General features: G+C 33.9%; 1 protein-coding gene across 1 annotated transcript; it reads left to right on the top strand.

Annotated features, from left to right (window-relative positions):
* The first annotated feature begins 1786 nt into the window (after positions 1-1786).
* LOC111919047 (protein CASPARIAN STRIP INTEGRITY FACTOR 2) lies at positions 1787-2649 on the top strand. Its single transcript, XM_023914660.3, has 3 exons — positions 1787-1955; positions 2066-2121; positions 2217-2649. Exons 1-3 carry the CDS (start codon positions 1877-1879, stop codon positions 2358-2360), a joined length of 279 nt encoding a protein of 92 aa, XP_023770428.1. The 5' UTR covers positions 1787-1876; the 3' UTR covers positions 2361-2649.
* The last annotated feature ends 20298 nt before the right edge of the window (positions 2650-22947 follow it).

Consider the following 22947-nt stretch of genomic DNA (forward strand, 5'->3'; position numbering starts at 1 on the left):
TTTTTCGTTAGACGTTTCACTTTTTGTGTAACGCAGTTCATATTCAATCAGTAATACTGCAGTAGAATCAATTAAAGATCGTTTACTTAACCCTTCTCTTAAGAACTCGATGCTTTTTCTTTTAGTAATCTGCTAGAAGATGTTCTACGTTGAGGTTGGCATATATGTGAGTGCTTTTTGAGTCATTTAACCTAAAAGAAAGGAATTTAATTAGGATCAACCCATTTATATTTTTAGCTATACCTCTTATGTTTTTGTGTGTCATCTAATCTATGTACCTGATTCAAACAAAATACGAATAATCTTGAATCATAGGAATGGCCTTGTAATTAATCGTGGACCGAGTGGTTTTGAGATTTTAGCTTCATCCATCATGTAATCGTGACTAACCTTCATTTGGAAGCAAAATCTATAAGAAAGAAGAACATCTTCTGTGATTTCCAATGGGGTTCCCGTTCTTGCCACGTCATCCGTAATTAAGGGACCCACGGGAACCATGACCTAATTACTTTTGACAATTTAACGAAGAAAATATGGATCACACAATTATACTACTAATGAAAGATTCCATTCAATTCCGTCTCCTTGAAATATTGTTTTATGTGTCTTTCTTAAAGATGAGTCCAAAATAAAAGAAGGCTTATATGAACAATTGCCTTCTACTACGTTTCCAAAAATATAAATATGGCTTTGATAATTAAAGAAATATCAAGAAGAGCTAGACATTTATATAGTGCAATCGTAATCTACTAACTTACATATTATTTTTGTACGTACAACGAAGATCATTGTGGGTGTTATTGGATATCTCAACTGTTGAGATTAATCAATCAAACTAAATTGATAAAGAAACTCTTACCAACAGTGGCGAGGCTATTTTATGGGAAGGTGGGTCACTTGACCCACCTAAAATTAAAATGTTTATAACAAGTTATATACAAAAAATATTTAAGACCTACCTTAAATATTTAGAAGGACCTAAATTAATGTGTTTAGTAAAAAATTAAAGGAAAAGAAAAATATAAACTATAAACAATAAAAGACATATGGTAAGTGAGATTAAACCATTAAGGAGTTTCACATTGACTCTAAGAAAAAAAAATGGTTAAAGAGTTTTCTATTATAAATAAATGCTTCTTCTTTCACATTTGTACAACATAAGTTTGTTCAAGTCTTGTTTAGACCGATTAACTCTAAGTATAAGTTGCTTTAGTAAAAAAAGAAATGACTAATTTGGGCTTAGTCATTTCAACACCACTTTTTATACATGCTAAAACTGTTATTTTTTCTGGGTGAGCCATTCTAGTTGAGCCTAATTTTTTTAACTGGCCCGATTAAACTCGGTTAGTGAACCACATGGTATACTATTCTAGACTCGCCACTGCTTACCAACAATATATATGTGTCTACTTTAGCCTTCAATTCCACGCATTTTAGGTCGAGTCTCTCCTCTTTATCGATGAAAAGCCAAAAAAGGATGTGATATTATTGGTTACAAATTTGAATTATAAGGGTCCATTCCCCATTAACACATTAAATTAATCACTAAGATTTTAATTTCCACTAACCCTATGGACTTAGTGCCCCAACAACAGCAAAGTGGTTTCCTCTCACCTTTTAGGCTTTTTATTTAATCCAAAAGTTAAGCACAGCAAAAAAGCATTGCATTGAGATAGAATTCTTTAGATTAAACAATCAATTCTTAGCTCTTATCCCCAACACCACTACTGTGATTAATTAACTTCATCTATAACCCCCCACCCCCACCCCCACCCTACCCCCTCCCATTGTTGTATACAATATACAAACTTTGCATCATTTATTGAATCCTCTGGTCTGGAAAGAAGCTTTCAAAGAGAGAGAATCAATCAAGTTGATGAAAATAAACATGGGTTTGAAGATATGTCTCCTGACTTTTCTCATTGTAGCATCGCTTGTATCATCATCATCTGCAGGTTTATAATTCATCAATTGCATAAATCTTCTTCCATATAATTAAGTAACCATGGTGAATGCTTTTAAATTTAGTTTTCTCTGAATCCTTTTTGATCATCATGTGAAACAGCCCGATGTGGATCCTCCATTCCAATGAAGAAACTTGGTGCAACTGATCAGAATCAGGTTAAATTTGTCACTCGATCATTAAACATAAATCTGTTCATATTTTATGGGGTTTTGATCATATAAATTGATGATATGTGTATATGTATATATAGGAATCTTTATATTCAGAAGATGATCAAATTTCAAAGAGGGACAATATTCATGAGAGGCTGCTAAGGGCTAATACGAAAGATTATGGACGACCAGATCCCGCACCAACATTTGTCAAGCCTCCTTTCAAACTCATACCAAACTAGGCATCGCCTTAGAGCTCAGCTACACGTTCTACACATGCAGTATCTATGAAGTTAGCGATATATATAATATATATGCCTTTTGGAGTATTACGTATATGCGTTACTCTATATATAAGTTTTCGAGATAATTATCATCTATATGTATATGTTACTGTGTTGCAGCTAGGGTTTATATTACCCAGAAAACATCATGCATGTATAATATTAATGAAGTATGGATGTTGTATGTTCCATATTAATTATGTTTATGAAGTATGAATATAAATATAGTACTGGCATGTTCCTACTATTCTTATACTCTATGTATAATTAAGGTTTACATCTCATGCATGTATATATATATATGCATGAATTTGTAGCAAGTATATAAATATACATGCATGTAATATTTGGACATTTTCTGTCTTAAAACATATAGTAATATCTATATGTTTCATTATCTTTTCTTCATTATTTTAATAATAAACCTTTCGAGATATATATATATATATATATATATATATATATATATATATATATATATATATATATATATATATATATATATATATATATATACTTCCAGTTTTGAACTTCATCATTTTTACGGAATTGGCTAAAGTATGTTGCCATTGTAGCCACTTAACATGTCGCCGTTAATGTCATGCCTCCACTAAATATGACATTGTTATTGCCTCTACACCAAAATATATGATTCCATCATTCTCCTTTTTGTCTTTATGACATAAGTCAGTCGATAATGTGAACAACTTCCGACGACAAACACTATCAATTAACGGATTGGAAACAAGGCATGAAGCACAAAAATATTAGTTGTTCATGACATCATGGTACGTGTTTCCTTGCATATTTAAGGCTTCAAAAATCCATGTGTTCTTGCCTTACATTGTACTACATTTCCTTGACCTGATTACATGCTCATGGCTGACACTGTTCTACATTTTGATTGCATATATGAGTTGTAGAAATATGCTTTGTGACTCTCCTCAAGTAAACTTGGAGATTTGATGTTTAAGATGATGCTTTGATGCTAGGGTTTTGCTTTCATTTAAAACCTAGTTTAAAAATGAAAATCATTATTGCTAGGTTTAGATAATTTCTTGATGTTTTAATCCATATGTATTTTTGACTTGAAACGTTCATGGGCTGTGTTGACAACAAAAAAAATATGATTAATATTGTTCGACTTAAGATGCTGTAAATACAAAATAATTTTTTGTAACTTCTAGATCATGCATGAGGAATGCATCTATTGAACGACTAAACTTGTTCGGAAACTTAATTTATATTTATAATTAGATAATCGTATAAATGCCTAAAATTGCTTATAGTATGACTTTTTTATCATGAGGAATACATCTCTTGGATTAGTATGTTTTTGAAGCTATTGCAACTTGTCAAGGATTACAATTAACATTCTATTGTGGCAGCTGTCCCACAAAAAAAAATTAATTAAAAAGTAAGTTTTTTTTAAAAAAAATATTATATCTTAACCCTTCAAAATTATATATTTTGACTCTTCAAAAATATTTGCCCCCATAAAACTTTATAAAAAAATATTTGCCCCCTTTTTAGAAAATTCTTAGGTTCGCCCCTGCCCATATAGATTTTCCAAACAAATTCAAATTTAAATCGGTAATCGTGAGCTAAGAATACATGTATGTATATTAATTTAGAAACTAATTTCAAGTTTTCTGACAATTTTTTGAATTATTTATCTCATTTAGGATTTGAATGCATATTATGTGATTTTTTGTTTAGGAAAGATTTGGTTGTCATCAAAGTTCTGAAAGACGTGAGGCGTGTTGTGACGACAAGGTCAAACCTTAATCTTTACGAGCCATTGTATTTTTCAAGGCATTATGTAAGACGTCGACTTTTTATTAATTTATAATTATTTTACCACATAAATATAGATTTTTGTAAAATATGACCAATTTTTAGAAGTGTTATATCAAAAAGTGATAATAAAAAGTTATAAAAAAAAATATGATATTTGTATACCCGATCAGAAAAGGCATAACAAAGAGCAAAAAAAAGTGTCTCAAATGAAAAAACTCATGTCATAACGCGCTATGGCATGTCATATCACACTATGCCACGCGTCACGCCTAACAGCAACATCGTGAGGCTTTTCGTAATGACGGAGTCGTGCCTCACGCCTTGGCGCATGTCATGGCGTACCTTTTAGAACACTTGTTGTCATTGTCTTTTCTTTTCTTCTCTAATGCATATTTTTATATATACTTGGGGAGCTAAGGGGAAATGATGTCAAAGTTTTCCTAAACGACTAATCATGTAATACACGTTTACATATGGGTAAGGAGGGGGTTTAGAAGCATATGATTGTGAATACATTTTATGGTTTTTGGTTTTTCATTCCTATTTCGAGTATGCTTTTAAATTCATCAAGTTTTAATTCACATATAGTAAATCCTAAACCCTAACAAAAAGTAAACAAAAAACACAATAGATGTATGCCCGATCAGAAAAGGCATAACAAAGAGCAAAAAGAAGTGTCTCAAAGGAATAAACTCACGTCATAAAGCGCCATGGCATGTCATATCACACCATGCCACGCGTTAGGCCTAACAGCAACGTCATGAGACTTTTCGTAATGGTGGAGTCATGCCTCACGCCTGGGCATGTGCCATGGCGCGCCTTTTAGAACACTGGTTGTTATTGTCTTTTTTTCTTCTCTAATGTATATTTTTATATATACTTAGGGAGCTAAGGGGAAATGATGTCAACATTTTTCTAAAAGACCAATCATGTAATACGTATTTACATATGGGTAAGGAGGGGATTTAGAAGCATATCCTTATGAATATGTTTTCTATTGTTTGTTTTTTCTTTCCTATTTCGATGATGCTTTTAAATCATCAACTTTTAGTTCAAATATAGTAAATCCTAAACCCTAACTTATGTTTTAGTTGCATCATGCTTATTGATAAAAATTGAAGTATTATTGAGAATTGTAACTCTCTAGAGTTTTTGTAAGGACTTGACTCCTTTATCGAGCCATCCACAACACACATCATCGACAAAGGTCAAAACATATGTAGGTATCAAAAATGTCTGAAGTTGTATGTACATTACTGTTTCTTGCTTAAAGTTAAAAGTATATTGATGTTTTTATTTAAATTATAAGTATATTAATTTATTTAGTGATCTTAGTAAAATATAAAATGCTTTAGTGTGTAAGCTTGTTGAACAAACACAATACTAAGCCTCCCTAAGCAATCCAACCCCATTTGACAAGCAAGTTGTGTTTGAAAAGGTCTTAGGTCCTCAAGAGGGATAGATAAATGGCATTGGGTGTAAACCTTCTAGAACAATGAGTTCTAGTAGTTAATCTTATGGTTACTTAAAGGCATCAAAACATACAATACATTATTTAGCATACTTATTTCGCAAAACTAGTTTATTTAATTTCAAAATATCATTGAAAGATCGATGACTGCATATAGTTTAGAAAGTATGTTGATTATTTGTTATAAACTTAGGTAATTAGCACTTGGAAGTTTGATATATGTTCATATTTTGGTAGTTGAGTAGGTTGGTAATTAATTGTTAGTTTGGTTTATGTTCTTGCTTTGGTAGTTTAGAAGTTTGGAAATTGTTAGTTGTATATTTTGGTTTAACTTGATTCTTAGGTACTTTGATTTTTGTTGACATTTCAGTAGTTTGGTATTTTAATTTTTGTTGATATTATTTTAGTTTAGTAGTTTGGTAATTGTTAACTTTACTTTAGCAGTTTGGTAATTGTTAGTTTGATATTTTGGTTAATGTTGGTATTTTTATAATTTGGTACTTTGGTAATATTATTGGATTTCGAGGATCCTAAAGCAACATTAAAGAGACAGCGGAAACAATAATTTAATCCTCATGGCCTAAAATTCGGATATATATACAACCTATCTAATGCAACTTGATTATGCAAGAAAACATACATTTTAGGGTTTATAGAAACCCTTATAGATCTTCAATTGATTGATGAGAGCTAAGAGTCCAACGTAGTACTCCTCTTTCGTAGTCGCACCCAATGAACTCATATCAACAACATCCAACAACAACCAATGCAACGAACACAATGAACAAATGTTCTAAAATTTTGAACTTGATGAAAATACGTCGCCATATCGTGGACAAAAAGGCACCATGGTTTGGGAAATGGGATTTTGGTTGTTATGGGAATTTGGAGGTAGAACCGAATTTTCTCTAGAGTTTTGAGAGTTCTCACCATTTAAATTTGTCCATATGCCTATCTATTTATAGGAAATGATAGAAAACCCTAGAAGATAGTTATCTAGTCCCTAATAATTATCCATTTAAATGGTAATTATCTGCAAAAATTGGGAATTTTTCGTCACCAATTATCACTAAAGATCAACATCAACCAATGATAATGGTAGAACTTTTCATATTAAAGGAAAAATATGATTAGTTAATAATGAAAAGGAGTAAAAAAATGAGTGACCAAAATGTTATATAAATTTTTATGATGGTTAGTGTATTTGGAAAGTACACAATAAAGTGATCCCAAAGATATAAGTATTGTGAAAACCTGACTCCGATAGGAGAAGTTATGATTTTATAAAAGATAAAAATCAATCGCGTTAATAACGCTATTAAAGCCAAATGGCATAAAGAGATCGGTTGAGTTTCGACTAATGTCACAAAAAAGAAAATCATAGTAACCCGTTAGGTAAGGACTTTAAAAGAAAAAATGTCAAAAACGGAGTCCGTATGAAGGAGATACGATTTTTAGAAAAGTATAAAATACGAGTTAAAAACGAAAGTCGAAATTTGACAACGTGACCTTAAGGAAAGTTGTGGTACTAGTACAGAGTTACACAAATATATAAAGAGGGTAAGAAACAAGATTCATATAAGGAAGATATAAATTTTTATAAAAGATTTAGGGGTGCACATCATACCTGTCGCGCACACCTGACACCCAAATTCATCGAAGATTAGGGAGACGTGGACCATTAGAAGTGTGACATGTGGCAAACTCTGGACGGAACCACGAAGCGAGTGCACGCCGTACATGAATTATATCGCGTGCATAACTACTATAAATAAAGGTGCTCATTTTCTGGTTTTCTCATCTCAAACACTATCTCTATACCTCTTAAGTTGTTTCGGGGACTCTCTTTATGGCACGAAGCTTTAGATGCAATGGCTCAGATGCTTCAGAATACGCTACTAGAGTGAGCTCACGGCCCCTATTTTACTATTTTAAATGTTTCATCGGGAGGGGGGGATACATGTTTATTAAATGGCTTTATCAAAATATATTTATATCTATAAATATCAAATCATTTTACAAAGCTTAGAACCTTAGGATAATGTAGCTATAGAGACTATGCCTAGTTGTAAGTTATGATAGTATGCCTAAGAGTTATAATATGCAATAGTCTAGGAAGAGATAACACCTAGACATTATAATGGCCAAATCTCTAGGATAACGTAGTACCAAGAAGTTATGATGGTCAAATATAGGGATATGCATCGTACTTAGTTGTTACCCGGTCCAAATGTCCTATTTTCAGATAACCATAATTAGGATATATATATATATATATATATATATATATATATATATATATATATATATATATATACAAAATAATTATGATATCAAAAGGTATAATTATCAAATATAAGATAAAAAGATTTATATTGTGATTGTTATAGGAAATCCCTAAGAAGGATTAAAAGATAATAGATAAAGATACAAGACAAATACCTAAGGCCAATGCATTAGTGAGTTGTAATATTCATCCAAAGTCCTTGATTAAATTCGGCATTCCCCAGTACCTATAATTGTTAATCTTGCGATAGCTAGGAAGATACGTATAGACCTATATTGGGTTTGACAACCCCACCTACGATTACTAGCTACAATCCAGACATGATAACTTTATTATTATTCACTATTCGACGTCTGATGAAGCTTTGTGGCGGAGCAAATTATTAGTGAAATGGCTTCGATTATGAGGGCTCGTGGTAATACATTAGAACACCTTAGAGATTAGACTCCCATTAGGGATGCCTTAGAATGGTAGATAAATACGTTAGGATTAGATAAATATCCTAAAAGATAATAAGATAGGATCGTTAGATATCATAAAAAATAGTAAGCTAAGGTTGAAAAAATACATCAGGAAAGGTTTTTCTAAAATAAAAAGGATTCTTAAATTAATACAACCAAATAAAATCCAAAAACTATAAAAACATGTGCACTCACCAACATCAAGTTGACATTTTCAAAATTTGCATGTGTTCCTAGGATGGAGTAGAAAGGATTATCAACATGACGACTTGTAGATTTTCGTTTATATAGGTAATTATGATTGGCACTCTCTTATTTAGGATATCTTTATACCGTCACCACTCGGCATTTTCTGCCATCAGTCGGGGAGGGTGTGACAGATTGGTATCAGAGGTAGTTGCTATAGTGAATTAGTATTTGTTTAGTAATTTAGACTATAGCTTAGGATATATACTCCTATTAGGTTTGTCATCAAACCTATAAATAAAAGTATTACTATTAATTACCCTACGAATAGACTACATACTGGAAAGGTGCCTAGGTTGGAACTGTCGTCTTGGGTTGTTGGATTTCAGAACAACTATACGCCAAAATGGTCTTGCCCTATGACTTTTCCTACCTGGCCGATCCTTACTTAGTCTAAAAGAACAAAACAAATAATAATCATCAATCTTGAATAACACATACAAATCTAAAATGCAATCCACAAGACAAATATCCAGGATGGTTCAGTATGTAAAGGTTGAGTCACTCCTAAACGTAGCATGATCAAGTATGTTTAGTCTTGACGGAACCAATACATCAACTAAATTGGGGATAGATAAAACAAGAAATAATATATACAAATACAAACAGCATACAGTGTATCAAAATACATTACAAGTATCAAAAATACAAAGTATCAAACCCAAAAACCTTAACCTCCTCATCGATGCTCTCATACTCAACCTCCTCATCCTCGATGTCCTCATCGCTATCATCATCAATATCTCTAGGAGGAGTTCCTAAAGTGCTCGCACCATCATGAGCAGTGCCCTGTGGCTGAGAAGGGGGTGGAACAGAAGGACTGCCCTAGGAAAAAGTAGATGATCCATCCCCTAGATGTCGCATCACCCCTAGCGATCAAAGCCATAATCCAACGACAGTCCTCTTGAGCATCAATCAGATACTGCATCACGTCACGAAGAGTCAGGTCCAGATGGTTAGGCTCCACATTCCTAGGCCTCTGATGCCTCACTAAGGCAAGCTTAGGGATGTCCTCTGGCTCCACCTGCTAGATCGCCTCCACGATATCATCATCCGGAATCCTCCACTACTGCCCCACGCCCCAAACCAACACACGCATACCGAGCTCCCAGATAGAAATAGGAGCCATCACACTAGTATCAACCTCATAAGATAAGGCCAACCTAGTAACCCAATGACCCCCGCAGATCCTGCTCGAAGATGTAGAACCTAGAGCCATGCTAGATAAGTTGAGAGCAAGAGAAAAAGGAAGATGAAGGCAAACCTCTGTCTAAGTGAGACACCACATATAAAAGAGGTCTCTAGAAGGAACCTTATCACACTCCTGTCGGTGAAAAATGGTAGAAGAAACCAATCGGTGGATCAATGGATGGATAGGAGAATAGATGGTGCTCTCCTTGGTCGTCCTGGAAACATAAGTCCCCCGAGCATTGGCCCAGAACTAAACGTATTTGTACTCCTGTGGTAGTGCAGTAATACAACTATCAAGATAAGCATAAAAATGAGGACTTAAAGTCTCCTCAGTAGTGTAAATCTCTAGACTCCTACGCAACTCGATCGGGCTGTAGGAATGGGATACGCCTCTTAGGTGAAAAGTAGAAGTTGATCAATCCACCCATATCGTCGACTCCTTGTCGAAGCAGATTGTTGAAAAGAAATCCTTGTAGAGCTCCTTATATACCAAATCCTGGACACTCACTACCCGTTGCCATCCGTGAGAGACAAAAAGATCGAGACCGCTATCATCCCACAATATACAAGTAAGGAATGGCTTCAGTCGAGCCGTCATCCTAGAATCGTCCGCCACTCTCCAGGAAAGAGCCTGGGGAATACTGATCTTCTTGAACAGAAGAGCAGTAAGGTGTGAAACAAAAGAGCTCCTATCAGGAAGATCATCGGGGAACTCTAGAAAAGGATATGAAGGCTAGTTTGGAGGTAACTGATTCACAGCTTTTCGACCTTGTCTCGCCATATGTGTAGAAAATAAGCTAGAAGACAGTTAGGAATAAGCTAGATTAGTTAAAATATGCATTAGGTGTTGAAATGGACCAGACGTTCTAGATGCACGTTGCGTTCGAGTGCACGCAGCGCACATGCATCTGTATGGCACATTCCAAGAACACGAAGAACATCAATCATGGAAACCTACTATTCCGTCCAGTTTTCAACATAAAAACCATATAGGGGTGTTCGACTAGTCCTCTAGAACACAAATAGGTATCCCATGGATTTACTTAAAAAAATTGAAATTTTAAAAACTCAAAAATAGAATCAATAGATGAATTAAACCCAAAATTGAGTATCTATGAAGTAAAATCGGTAGTATAAGATGCATAGGTGCTCAACTATTTCACGAGAACTAACAAAAATTCACCAATTTATAAAAACCTCCAAAAAACCTAAAAACTCCAAGTTTAGCCCGAAATCTAAGTTAGGATTAGGCATAGAGGTTACCTGGGAGTAAAGTGATTGAATGAGAAGAAGAAATCGAAGAATGGAGGTAGGTGCATGAAGTGTGCGTCGTGTGTGTGGGACCCAATTGAGGCAAAGCTGATGGGGACAGAATGAATGTTTGTTAAAAGTTCAAATGAAGCCAATTAGACTTTAATGTTGATCTTCTTCAAGTGCGCGACAAGTGTATCGTATGCACAACACACATGTTCAAGATTCCTAAAATTAACACTTTTCATCCCCAAAAGCCATTAAATTAGGCCTGGCAATTGGGTTGGGTTTGGGTTGGCGGGTCACGGGTTGGTGGGTTGGCGGGTCATAATACATTGACCCAACCCAATTTATATAATATATAGGTTGGTGGGTTGTCGGGTCATGGGTTGACGGGTTGAAAACATCAACCCAACCCAACCCCTGTAACCCGTATAAGTATATGGGATCGTGGGTTCGTGGGTCAGTAGGTCGAACCCAACCCGTATAACTCATTTAATAAGCAACACATTTTAAAATGAAATTAAAAAATACAAATAAAATGAAGTCATAAAGTCTTAAATATTCAACATAAAGTCATAAACAAGAGTGACGACGATGAGTGGTGTGCGACAGCCGGAGGATGAGAAGACGAGTGGTGTGTGTGCGACACCGCGACAGTCGATGACTCGATTCCTCAATTAACAGAGATAGGAGACACGGAGTCGTGAGTTTGGAGACTAAAGACTGAATTTCATTTTTGATTACGGGCTTCTTAGGGGCTAGGGCACGCTAAGTCGACTCGAAGATGTTTTGCAGTTTTGGAATTCGGAAAACGATTAAACAATAATCAAATATTCAAAATTGATAAATAATTAAATATATTTTTTAAACATTATATATATATATATATATATATATATATATATATATATATATATATATATATATATATATATATATATATATAATCGTGTTGGCGAGTTAACCCACGAACCCAAACAGGTAACTCAACCCAACCCATGAAATAAACAGGTTGGTGGGTTGGCAGGTCAAAAATCTCAACCCAAACTCGTTTATTTTCGTGTTGGGTCAGTGTTGGGTTACGGGTTGGGTCGAGGATTGCCACCCCTACATTAAATAACCTAGATACTAAAATCCTTTAGGATTTTAATTTAATTAGAATATTAAGATCAAGGACGAGAGATTTCCTTGTAGAAATAAGAAATTTCATTCGTAATAGAAGTTTCTAGGAAAAGAACAGTGATACAAAAACCTTGTTCATAACAAGAGCTGATAGCATGTCGTGATAAGAGAGAAAGAGACAATAAAAATAAAAGATACTAGTAAAGTCTCTATCAAGCGATAAGGAGACAGATTGTTAGGAAAGCAACTATAGTACACTACAAATGGAAAAAGTAGTGTTAACCCCATTAGAAACACCAAATAACCTTCTTGATGTCATTTCAGGACAACAACCCTGCAATGTTAACCTTGATTAACCCGACCACCATTCAGACCATGATTCAACGTCAAATCTCTGATGCATTATGAAATCTCAGAGCTAGCAAGGATTAGGGAAACAATAAGGAAGGTAGCCAATTGAAAAGAACCTATCAATATTTGCTCAACAGTAAGTCGAGATCATTATATGGAGATAGTTGACTAGATAGTGTGATCTATTGGGCAAAAGAAATAGAGAGCAAGTGCGCTAGTGAACATAGAGTCAAGTTTTCAACTTGCATTTTCATGGGGAGAGCTCTCCTCTGGTGGAGTATCCAGGTCAAGGCTTTGGGAGTAGACGAAGCCTACACAACCCCATAGGAAGAGTTTAAGAAGTAGATGATAAAGGAATTTCGTTCTGGCAGAGACGTGGCATGAGTTGAACAGGAATTCAATCATCTGAGCATCAAAAAGTCAGGCTATGCTTTCTATACGATACACTTTGAGTACTTAGTCACCATATGTCATGAATTGGTCAACTCAAAGATCCAGAAGATCAACACATATCTCCAAGGGTTAGCTCCCCATATCGGAGTTGAAGTGCAGTCATACCAACCCTATACATAAAAGGAAGCTAAATATTTAGTCTTCGGTCTCAAGGATCTTATGCCCTAGAACCCAAGAAGGAGTAAGAAGAAGTCCAAAGAGCTTAAGAACATGTAGGGAGGAATTTTCAAGGGTAAATTAGTTCGACCCTTATCGAAGGAAAAAGAGGAAAGGAAGCCTCGTGAGAGATCACCCACTTCACTAATAGGATACTTGGGAAGACTCCCTTTGTGCAGTAATTTTAGACTTCATCATCTGGCCAAATGTAAGATGTTTAGGTGTAGCAACCGCAGAAGGCCATGACACATCACTAATGTATGCAAGGGTCAACCAGGCCACTAAAAGGAAAAGAGGTTTAGGAAATTGACTTATAGGAATGATTATGTAAGGTTTGAACAAGGAAATTGGAAACCCTTGAAGTTGTACTCAAGATTATTATATATAAAGGTCTATTTTGAATACATGTTTTGATAGGAAAATAAAAATAGGAATCCTTCCAGAAAAGATAAGATATTTAGGTTTCCTATTGGTGTAAAATAAGGATAAGATCAAATAGTATTTCAAAAGTCAAATATTAGATGTTAATAAAAAAGTTGAAGAATTAGAAGTAGAAAACTAAAAAGGAAATTTAGTTATTCCAATAAGTAGGAAAAGGGAATCAATTTCCCAATTAAGAAACTGGTATCCCCACTTAAGATTAACATAATGTCTGAATTTTGAGAACAATATTCCCAAAACAGGGGGAATGTAACAATTGCGAACTTCCCGTTATCAATTGTCACTAAAAGACCAACATCAACCAATGGAAATGGTAGAGTGTTTTCATATTGAAGGAAAAATATGATTAGTTAATAATAAAGAGAAGTCAAAAAAATGAGTGACCAAAAAGTTATAATGAATTTTTATGACAGTTACTGTATTTGGAAGGTACACAATAAAGTGATCCCAAAGATATAAGTGTTGCGAAAATCTGACTCCGATTGGAGGAGTTATGATTTTATAAAAGATAAAAACCAATCTCTTTAATAACACTATTAACTCCAAAATAGCATAAAGAGATCGTTTGAGTTTCAGCTAACGTCACAAAAAAGAAAATCGTAGCAACCCGTAAGATAAGGACTTTGAAAGGAAAAACGTCAAAAACGGATTTAGTATGAAGGAGATACGACTTTTAGAAAAGTATAAAATATAGGTTAAAAACAAAAGTCAAAATTTAACAATGCGGCCTTAAGGAAAGTTGTAGTACTAGTAGAGAGCTACACAATATATAAAGAGGGTAAGAAACAAGATTCATATAAGGAAGATATGAATATTTATAAAAGATTAAGGGGTGCACGCCAAGTGCGCATCATGCCTGTCATGCACACCTGACACCCAGATTCATCGAAGATTAGGGAGATGTGGACCATTAGAAGTGTGACACATGACAAGCTCTGGATGGAGCCACGAAACAAGTGCACGTAGCGCATGAAGTGTACCACATGCACAACCACTATAAATAGAGGTACTCACTTTCTGATTTTCTCATCCCAAACACTCTCTATATAACCTTCAAGTTGTTTCTGAGACCCTCTTGATGGCACGAAGCTTCGGATGCAATCGCTCAGATGCTCTAGAATATGCTACTAGAGGGATTTCACTGCCCTATTTACTATTTTTAATGTTTTACAGGGGGTAATGTATGCTTATCAAATGGTTTTATCAAAATATATTAATATCTATAAATATCAAGTAATTTTATAAAGCTTATATCCTTAGGATAATGAAGCTCTGGAGACTTTGCCTAGTTGTAAGGTATGATATTATGCCTGAGAGTTATGATGCCCAATAGTCTAGGAATAGATAATACCTAGATGTTATAATGGCCAAATCCCTAGGATAACATAGTACCTATAAGTTATGGTGGTTAAATATAGGGATATGTACCGTACTTAGTTGTTACTCAGCCCAAATATCATGTTTTCAGATAACCATAATTAGGGAATATGTATGTATGTATACATACGTGTGTATATATATATATATATATATATATATATATATATATATAATTATGAGATCAAAAGTTATAATTATTAAATATAAGATAAAAAGATTTATATTTTGATAGTTATAGGAAATCCTTAGGAAGGATTAAAAGATATTAGATAAAAGATAAAAGACAAATTCCTAAGGTCAATGCGTTAGTGACCTATAAATATTCATCCAAAGGCCTTGACGGCATTCCCTGATACCTATAATTGTTAATCTTGCGAGAGCTACCAAGATATGTATAGATCTATATTGGGTTTGACAACCCCACCTACGATTTTTAGCTACAATCCTAGCAGGATAAATTTCTTATTTTTCACTATTTAACGTCCGATGAAGCATCGTGACGTGGAAAATTATTAGTCAAACAGCATCGACTATGGGGGCTCATGGTAATACATTAGAACACCTTAGAGAACAGACTACCATTAGGGACGCCTTAGAATGGTAGATAAAATACGTTAGGATTAGATAAATATCCTAAAAGATAATATGATATGATCATTAGATATCCTAAAAGATAGTACGTCAGGGTTGATAAAATACACTAGGATAGTTTTTTCTATAATAAAAAGGATTTTTAAATTAATACAACCGAATAAAAGCCGAAAACTATAAAAACTTGTGCATTCGCCAACGTCAAGTTGACGTTTTTAAAAATCACATGTGTTCCTAGGATAGAGTAGAGATCAATTCATGGAAGGATTATCAACATGAAGACTTTTAGATTTTCATGTAGATAAGTAATTATGATTGGCGCTCTGTGATTTGGGAAATCTTTATATCGTCACCACTCGGCATTTTCCGCCATCAGTCGGGGAGGGGGTGACATTATCTAATTGCTTAAATTATCCTCTTTTATCCTCTAGAACATTTCATAACTTCTAAAGTTCATTTAATTAATTAAAGACGATTAATTAATTAACAAGTTAAGTCCCTATAATTTTCTCAATGTAAATTATTTTTTATTTTGTGTGTAACCCAAAATGACCCTACTATTAATAGTAATATTAATATTTGTTGTAATTATGTTTAGTGATGGGCACCATTCTCCATCACTCTCACTTACATTAGTTACCAACACTATCTGGTCTAATATTCACTAGTAATGAGTAGAGAGTATACAGTCAAATGTATCTTCCATACTCACAACATAGAGTCATGACATAGCCCTTAGATAAGTGATAAAATATTCATTTGTTTCTTCAAAATACATGTGTGAACCTGAGACATGGATATATAAAATCTCAAACATTCAAGATTCTGTTTCTTGAGACTAACTTAACTGTTTAATTAATCCATCAATTCAGTCTAAGCACGACCATGCATTTTTAATATCAACAACAAATCATTGAGGGACCCAAAGATATGGACTCCAACTATTTAAAGAAGTGAACAAATAAAATTTTACTACATATATTCCACCTATTCCTCATGTCATATCTAGCTCACCCCCTGTTTGATTGTCATTTACAAACAACGTTGGGGAAAACCAAGAAACACCAGATTGTAGGACAAAATCTCATGCATCTCCATTTGAAGAATATATGATATTACCATATTAGAATGACTTGTGACAGAATCCATGAAGTAATCACTCCAATACCTTAAAATATCCATTTAAATTAGTCATGAGTATTGGTTGAAAACATTGCTACGTTCGTCCCCATGAACAATCTACCAATGCTCCATGAAAATCTTAACTCACTACTTTCTTCCATGAGTAGGCCCGACTGTGGAAGTTTGAATAAATGAATATTCTGGAAGTGGTTCTAAGCAAGAAAAAGTGGAACACAAAGATAATCTAAATGACATGACCGAATTCCATCAAATATTAAGTTCTCTACTTAATAATCGACAGATCAAATAGAGACCACAACTGCATTAGTTCCTAAATTAAAACAAGTTAAAACTAAAGTGCTCGGGTTAATACACATTCAAGTCTAATAAAGTTATATCTTTATGTGACTATTAACCTTCATTAGAGCTTTAGCTTAAATTCAAGAATCGACATGATTCTCTTAGTTGACTATGATGTCCTTACGACCATGAAGGTACTTACTGAGTAGTTACCATGTGATCTTACGTGACATGGGATCTTTACTCAAGGTAAAATCACCTTATAGTTACTAGAAACTTCAAGAGAACCATCAACGATTTAATACAACACTGGCGTTACTAATGAATTTCTTTTAGTCATATAGTCTGTCTTTACAATCTAACTTAATGAAAATATCATTAGGAATCTTTTATATATAAATAAGATTTACATATGTCAACTAAACTACATTATTTTCCTTCAATGATCCCTTTCTTGAAGTTGGAATATGTGAATGTCATTTATATAATAAATATAATAATGTCAAAGATGAGTTTGATTTAAAACAAGTTTAAGTCAAAATATTTTGCGTATATAACTTGTTATTTAAAAAATATTGATATTTACTTTATAATTCTTATTAGGAGATCTAGTCTCATAAAAAGAATTTTAATCAAGTCTGAATATGAAAGTGATCGTTATGAAAAACGATTTAAGTAAATAGTCAATCATTCATAAATTAAACTGAGACATATATTTAGACAAGCTAAATTAAAACATACATTGTTCCAAAACAAACATTGTTTTTATATTACAAGTACATTATGTTCATAGCATAATTAGTAAGCTAAACTCCAAAGTGTGGTTCCAACTTGATTGTGCTCAAATGGTTACTCTTCTGTAAATATCTACAAGCCATTTACAAAATATTAGATTAATATTTAAGCGCCAAGTACCTAAGTGTTATATGAAAAGTATGAGTTGTATCTAGTAGATACCTGAAGTACTAGTCTCTTCCAGACTTTCTTTCCAGATAAGAGGAGCAGATCCTCTTCCAATGTCCAAATTCTCCACAAAAAAACCACGATCCATCTATATGGGCCTTATTGGATTTCCTGGGCTTAAAGGTGTTCAGTCTATAAAACATAGGCCTCTTAGATCACACAAGGTGATTCCTTTTGGCCTTGAACTATTCCTAGTTTGATGTTAGAAGCATCTTTAGCATCACAATGATTCCTTTACCAAGTGTCATGTTCATTTCAATTCCTCAAAGCAAATAGTTTAGGACTATGACCTTTATGTGTATACAATTTCATATCTCTCATGAAATTGTCTCTTAAGACATGAACTCATTCAGTGAAGCTGTATCTAGTGAATGTTATTGATTCATTAAGTCATTAAAGAAAATGACAATTCATGGTAATGAAATGGATTATTTAACTACAATTTTTTAACAAAATTCATTTAGTATTTTCAATATTTTAACTCTTTAATAATTAATACCCTTTTAGTTTCCAAAAACATTAATTATCAAAGTCTAGGATCCATGTTGCAAAACCAATAAATAGTTAGGTGACCTTTATCCCATTTATTTGAATCCAACCCGGTAGATATCGATTATTAGTTATATCTTACTATATAATCCTAGATTTATGGGATCGCTAATAACAAATTTAATCAGACATGTTTGATCCCATCTATGCCTTGGAACTCTCTTGCTTAGGTGACCTTTATCACAAAAGATTTCCGATCAAATCATCCAATTTGAAAACACATGTGTAATCGGCCTATAACTTGGTTATAGAAATCGCGAAGACACCCTGGCCATCAAAAGATACCACTAAGTGGTTATGTGACCTTTATCCCACTAGTGCATACAAGAGATATGCAAGTATTCTTCAAAACAGATTGCATAGATTTGAAGTTTCTAAAAGGATCTTTTATATGTTTTATAATTCTAGTTTTAAAAACATATGATATCATGATTATTACATGCATATAATAAACTGTGGTACCAGTTTTCAAAAAGAAAATCATTTTTAAAGGTTCTATATAAAAAACTAGTTTTTATATAATTTGATGCGATTCAATTTTAATAAACAGTATTAATGTTGGAGCATGGAAATGCTATACAAATAATGAGTGGTAGTTAGGTTGTATTTTTCCCTTTATTGTATTGTTGGTGTATTTTACTTTCCCTCATATACAAAGGGAGAAGTGGTCATTTCTTAGAAATACACTCTTAGTCTCAATGTAATTCTAGATAGAGAATTGGTGGGTTCTCCCCACCTAGGGAGAGTTTCTCTCTCCCACCAATGTTATTCATGAATTATATTTTATATCTCTTTCTTTCTCATCTTTCCAAGAATTCTCATCATGTTCTTCATATTTTTATATCTTTATACACGATAAATCCCGAGATATTTTTCTTCCACATCCACTGTTCGTATAAAAATTGGTCTCTACAATTGGTATCAGAGTCGTACCTTGAAGGTTTAATCGACTAGTTCAAGGGAACGACTCCCGTTCGGTGATTATCTTGAAGATTTTTCATGTTTTTGCAAGAATTTTCGGGTTCTACCGGAAATGTCTAATGAGTTTTCTTTTTTTCTATGGTGATTCTTACTTAGTAGAATAATTATGTTGTTGTTGCTCACTCAAATTCACTGCTGGAAATTTATGTTCTTGGTGTTCTTAGTATTTTTCTGTTGAAGAAATGAAGAAAATGGGAGAAGAAATTATTTTTGTGGTCTCCAATATGTTGAAGAAATTGTTCCAAGAGGTTCTTTTAATCTTGGAAGAAAAGACACAAAATTAATGGGCTTATTTTTCTTGAAGAAAAGTGGATAAAAGCACTTTATTTTGAAGATTTTTTTCTTTCCAACAACTTTTGTTCTTCACATAAGGTATGGTGTTTATACCTTTCATCTTTAAATTGTTGTTGTGAATCCTCAAGATAGTGTATTTGGACGTATGGTGTTGTTTGCATAAAGCATCTTATCCTTATTACTCTTTTGGGTAAAGAGTACTCCACTATTTACTCCCTCAAAAAGACAAAACCATGTGACTATGACAAATGTCATCACCTTTTGTCCCTAAAAACCCACCTGCACACTCATATCTTTGCCTTCCCAAGACCAACTTTTGACTCAAAATGCTTTATAAAAGATTCCCTTATTAAAATATGAATAAATGGTCGTTCTGGCATCATTTTTCATGAAAAAGGCATTTTTCGTCATCTGTTCAGCCCCTCTCGGACCCCTGATCCGCAACCAAAAACTGCCTATCGGAGTCTCCTAAGAAGCCTCCCCGCAGCCCGTCTTACCCTTGATCCGCAACCAAGAAGTCTGCAGCCATCCCTTCCTGCTGCCTGTTTACCGAAGTCTCATTCTGGCTCGGACCGCAGCCTCGGACCGAAGCCTTGGTTCGTAGTCCTCGCCCACAAATCTCGGACCGCAGTCAGCTTCCTCCTACGGTTCACCAATAGACTTCGGATCTCAGCTTCCCTTTGCACCATCAGCAGTCGACCAACCCACAACGGCCCTTATCACCTGCACCTACCATCCGCACCATTCCCTTCATCCGCAACCCACTCCTTCCGTAACCAGCCTCACCTTCTTAACTTCAGATCTTCTCCTTCAACACCCCCTCTTCTTCTTCGCCCCTCCCTCTACACTTCGTCCAGCACCTCCTTTCCTCCTTTTTTCCTCCCCTCTCATCAGCCCCTCCCCTTTTTTTTAAGCCTTTTTATTTTTTTTTTAACTTCATTTTTTTTCTTTTCAGCCTTTTTTTTATTGTTTAATTTTTAAATTTATTTTTTTAACAACATTTATTTTTATTTAGCCAATTTTTTATTAAAACCATTTTTTACACCAATTTTTTTTAATACCAATTTTTGCCACAAACCACCCATGGATTGTCACATTGGTTCACTTCATGCCGGTTATTTTGGAAGAATACTTCATACCACAGTCGGACTTCATATTATTCTTTGTGATACTTTCACTGCAACGGCGATTCATCAACAAAGTTGTTTCGCATTCTTCACTTTATGGGATATTGTGACTTGGTGCTCTTGATCTTCGGTTAACGAATCATGTATCTTGAGCATGTGGACTTTGCTTTCTTTTGAAGACCACTACGAGAGTTACGGCACCGCAGTTTGGATATTTTGGTATATTTTTGGCACCACAGAGATTATTTTTCATGCAGTGATTCTTCGTTCTATGGTATTTGTTCATGCAGCTTCAGCAACTATATCATCCATCTTCTCATGACCGCAAAGTATCTCTTTTACTCTATTTCTTGTGTCTTATCAAGACCCTTCATACATCTAGGGAGAGCTCTCTTAGCTCTTGGTATCCGACACTCTCCATCCGATGATTTGTTGATTTTTGATATTCGGTCATTGGTTATCAAACATATGGAGAGAATATCATCCGGATTCGGTTATTATGATTGTTTGAGTTTGGATTTTTGAAGACTTCTGGAGACGATTATTTATTTAGTGATGCGATGTGACACTTATTTTTGGTCTTCACGAATCAAATTTTTGGCATTACTCGATGTTTTCCGATTTAGATTATTTATTATTCGGACTCTACCACAGGATGATGTTTTGTTTGCATCCGGTTCAGATCTTATGATTTCACGAGTTTGGATTTGTGATATTTGGAAGACGACGATTATTTTGGCGATGTGACGTGACACTTATTTTTGATCCTTGGATCAAACTTTTGGCATTGTTGGACCATAGCTTTGGACTCACATTATTTTTATCCGGACTTCATTTTTTGGATGCTTCACATTTTTAGCAGGATATTACTTGAACAATTCTGGTGTATTATGACTTGAGAACTCGAGATGTTTTTCAGACTTTTGAAGCCAAAGTGTTTCTTTTTATTGGATCTTCTACTTTCTCATGGTGATCATCTTCTTCTGGTGATTATGACTAGTTTGAAGAATTGGATCTTACTTTTCTACTTCATTGGTGGTTCTTTGAAGCCGAAGACCTTCATTTTTAGAGATTCATAGCCAGTTTCAGCCTTGTAACACTTATTGTATCTCTCATCATTTGTAAGCATTCAGGGAGAGAATGTTGGAGCATGGAAATGTTCTACAAATAATGAGTGGTAGTTAGGTTGTATTTTTTTCATTCATTGTATTGTTGGTGTATTTTACTCTCCCTCATATATAAAGGGAGATGTGGTCATTTCTTAGAAATACACTCTTAGTCTCAATGTAATTCTAGAGATAGAATTGGTGGGTTCTCCCCACCTAGGGAGAGTTTCTCTCTCCCACCAATGTTCTTCATGAATTATATTTTATAGCTCTTTCTTTCTCATCTTTCCAAGAATTTTCATCATGTTCTTCATATTTTTATATCTTTATACACGATAAATCTCGGGATATTTTTCTTCCACATCCACTGTTTGTATAAAAATGGGTCTCTACAATTAAGTTTGAGTGTATTTGAACATTTTATATTTATAATAAAACTTCCTTTTATTGCTTATATATTTAGAGTTTGTATAAGTTATAAAAATCACCATTTTAAAACTTATATTTAAATATTTCAAAATTTGACATTATTAAAGTTTTTATAAAACCATATGTTATTTTAAAACAATAACTTGCTACATCTTATGTTCACATTATAAATTTTGAAAACCAAACTTCATGTGATGTTTATTTTGTCCAAAATTTATTTTAGCATGTGAAAAACTAATTTACCAACCATACATAATAATTGCATAAAATAAACAACACAATCATGTATAAAAATATATATGCATAAACATAACCAACTAATGACATTTTTGTGAACCAACACAAAAATGTCAAGTCCATTCCTAAAAGGACATTTTAAGGGACCAAAAAAATCTTCTTGTAATGTTGTCGTAGAATCTCTCACTTGACAAAACTCTCATTGTTTTAAAATATTGAAAAAGCTTCTTGAA

Source organism: Lactuca sativa, chromosome 7, assembly GCF_002870075.4.
Source record: "Lactuca sativa cultivar Salinas chromosome 7, Lsat_Salinas_v11, whole genome shotgun sequence".
Classification (NCBI taxonomy): Eukaryota; Viridiplantae; Streptophyta; class Magnoliopsida; order Asterales; family Asteraceae; genus Lactuca; species Lactuca sativa.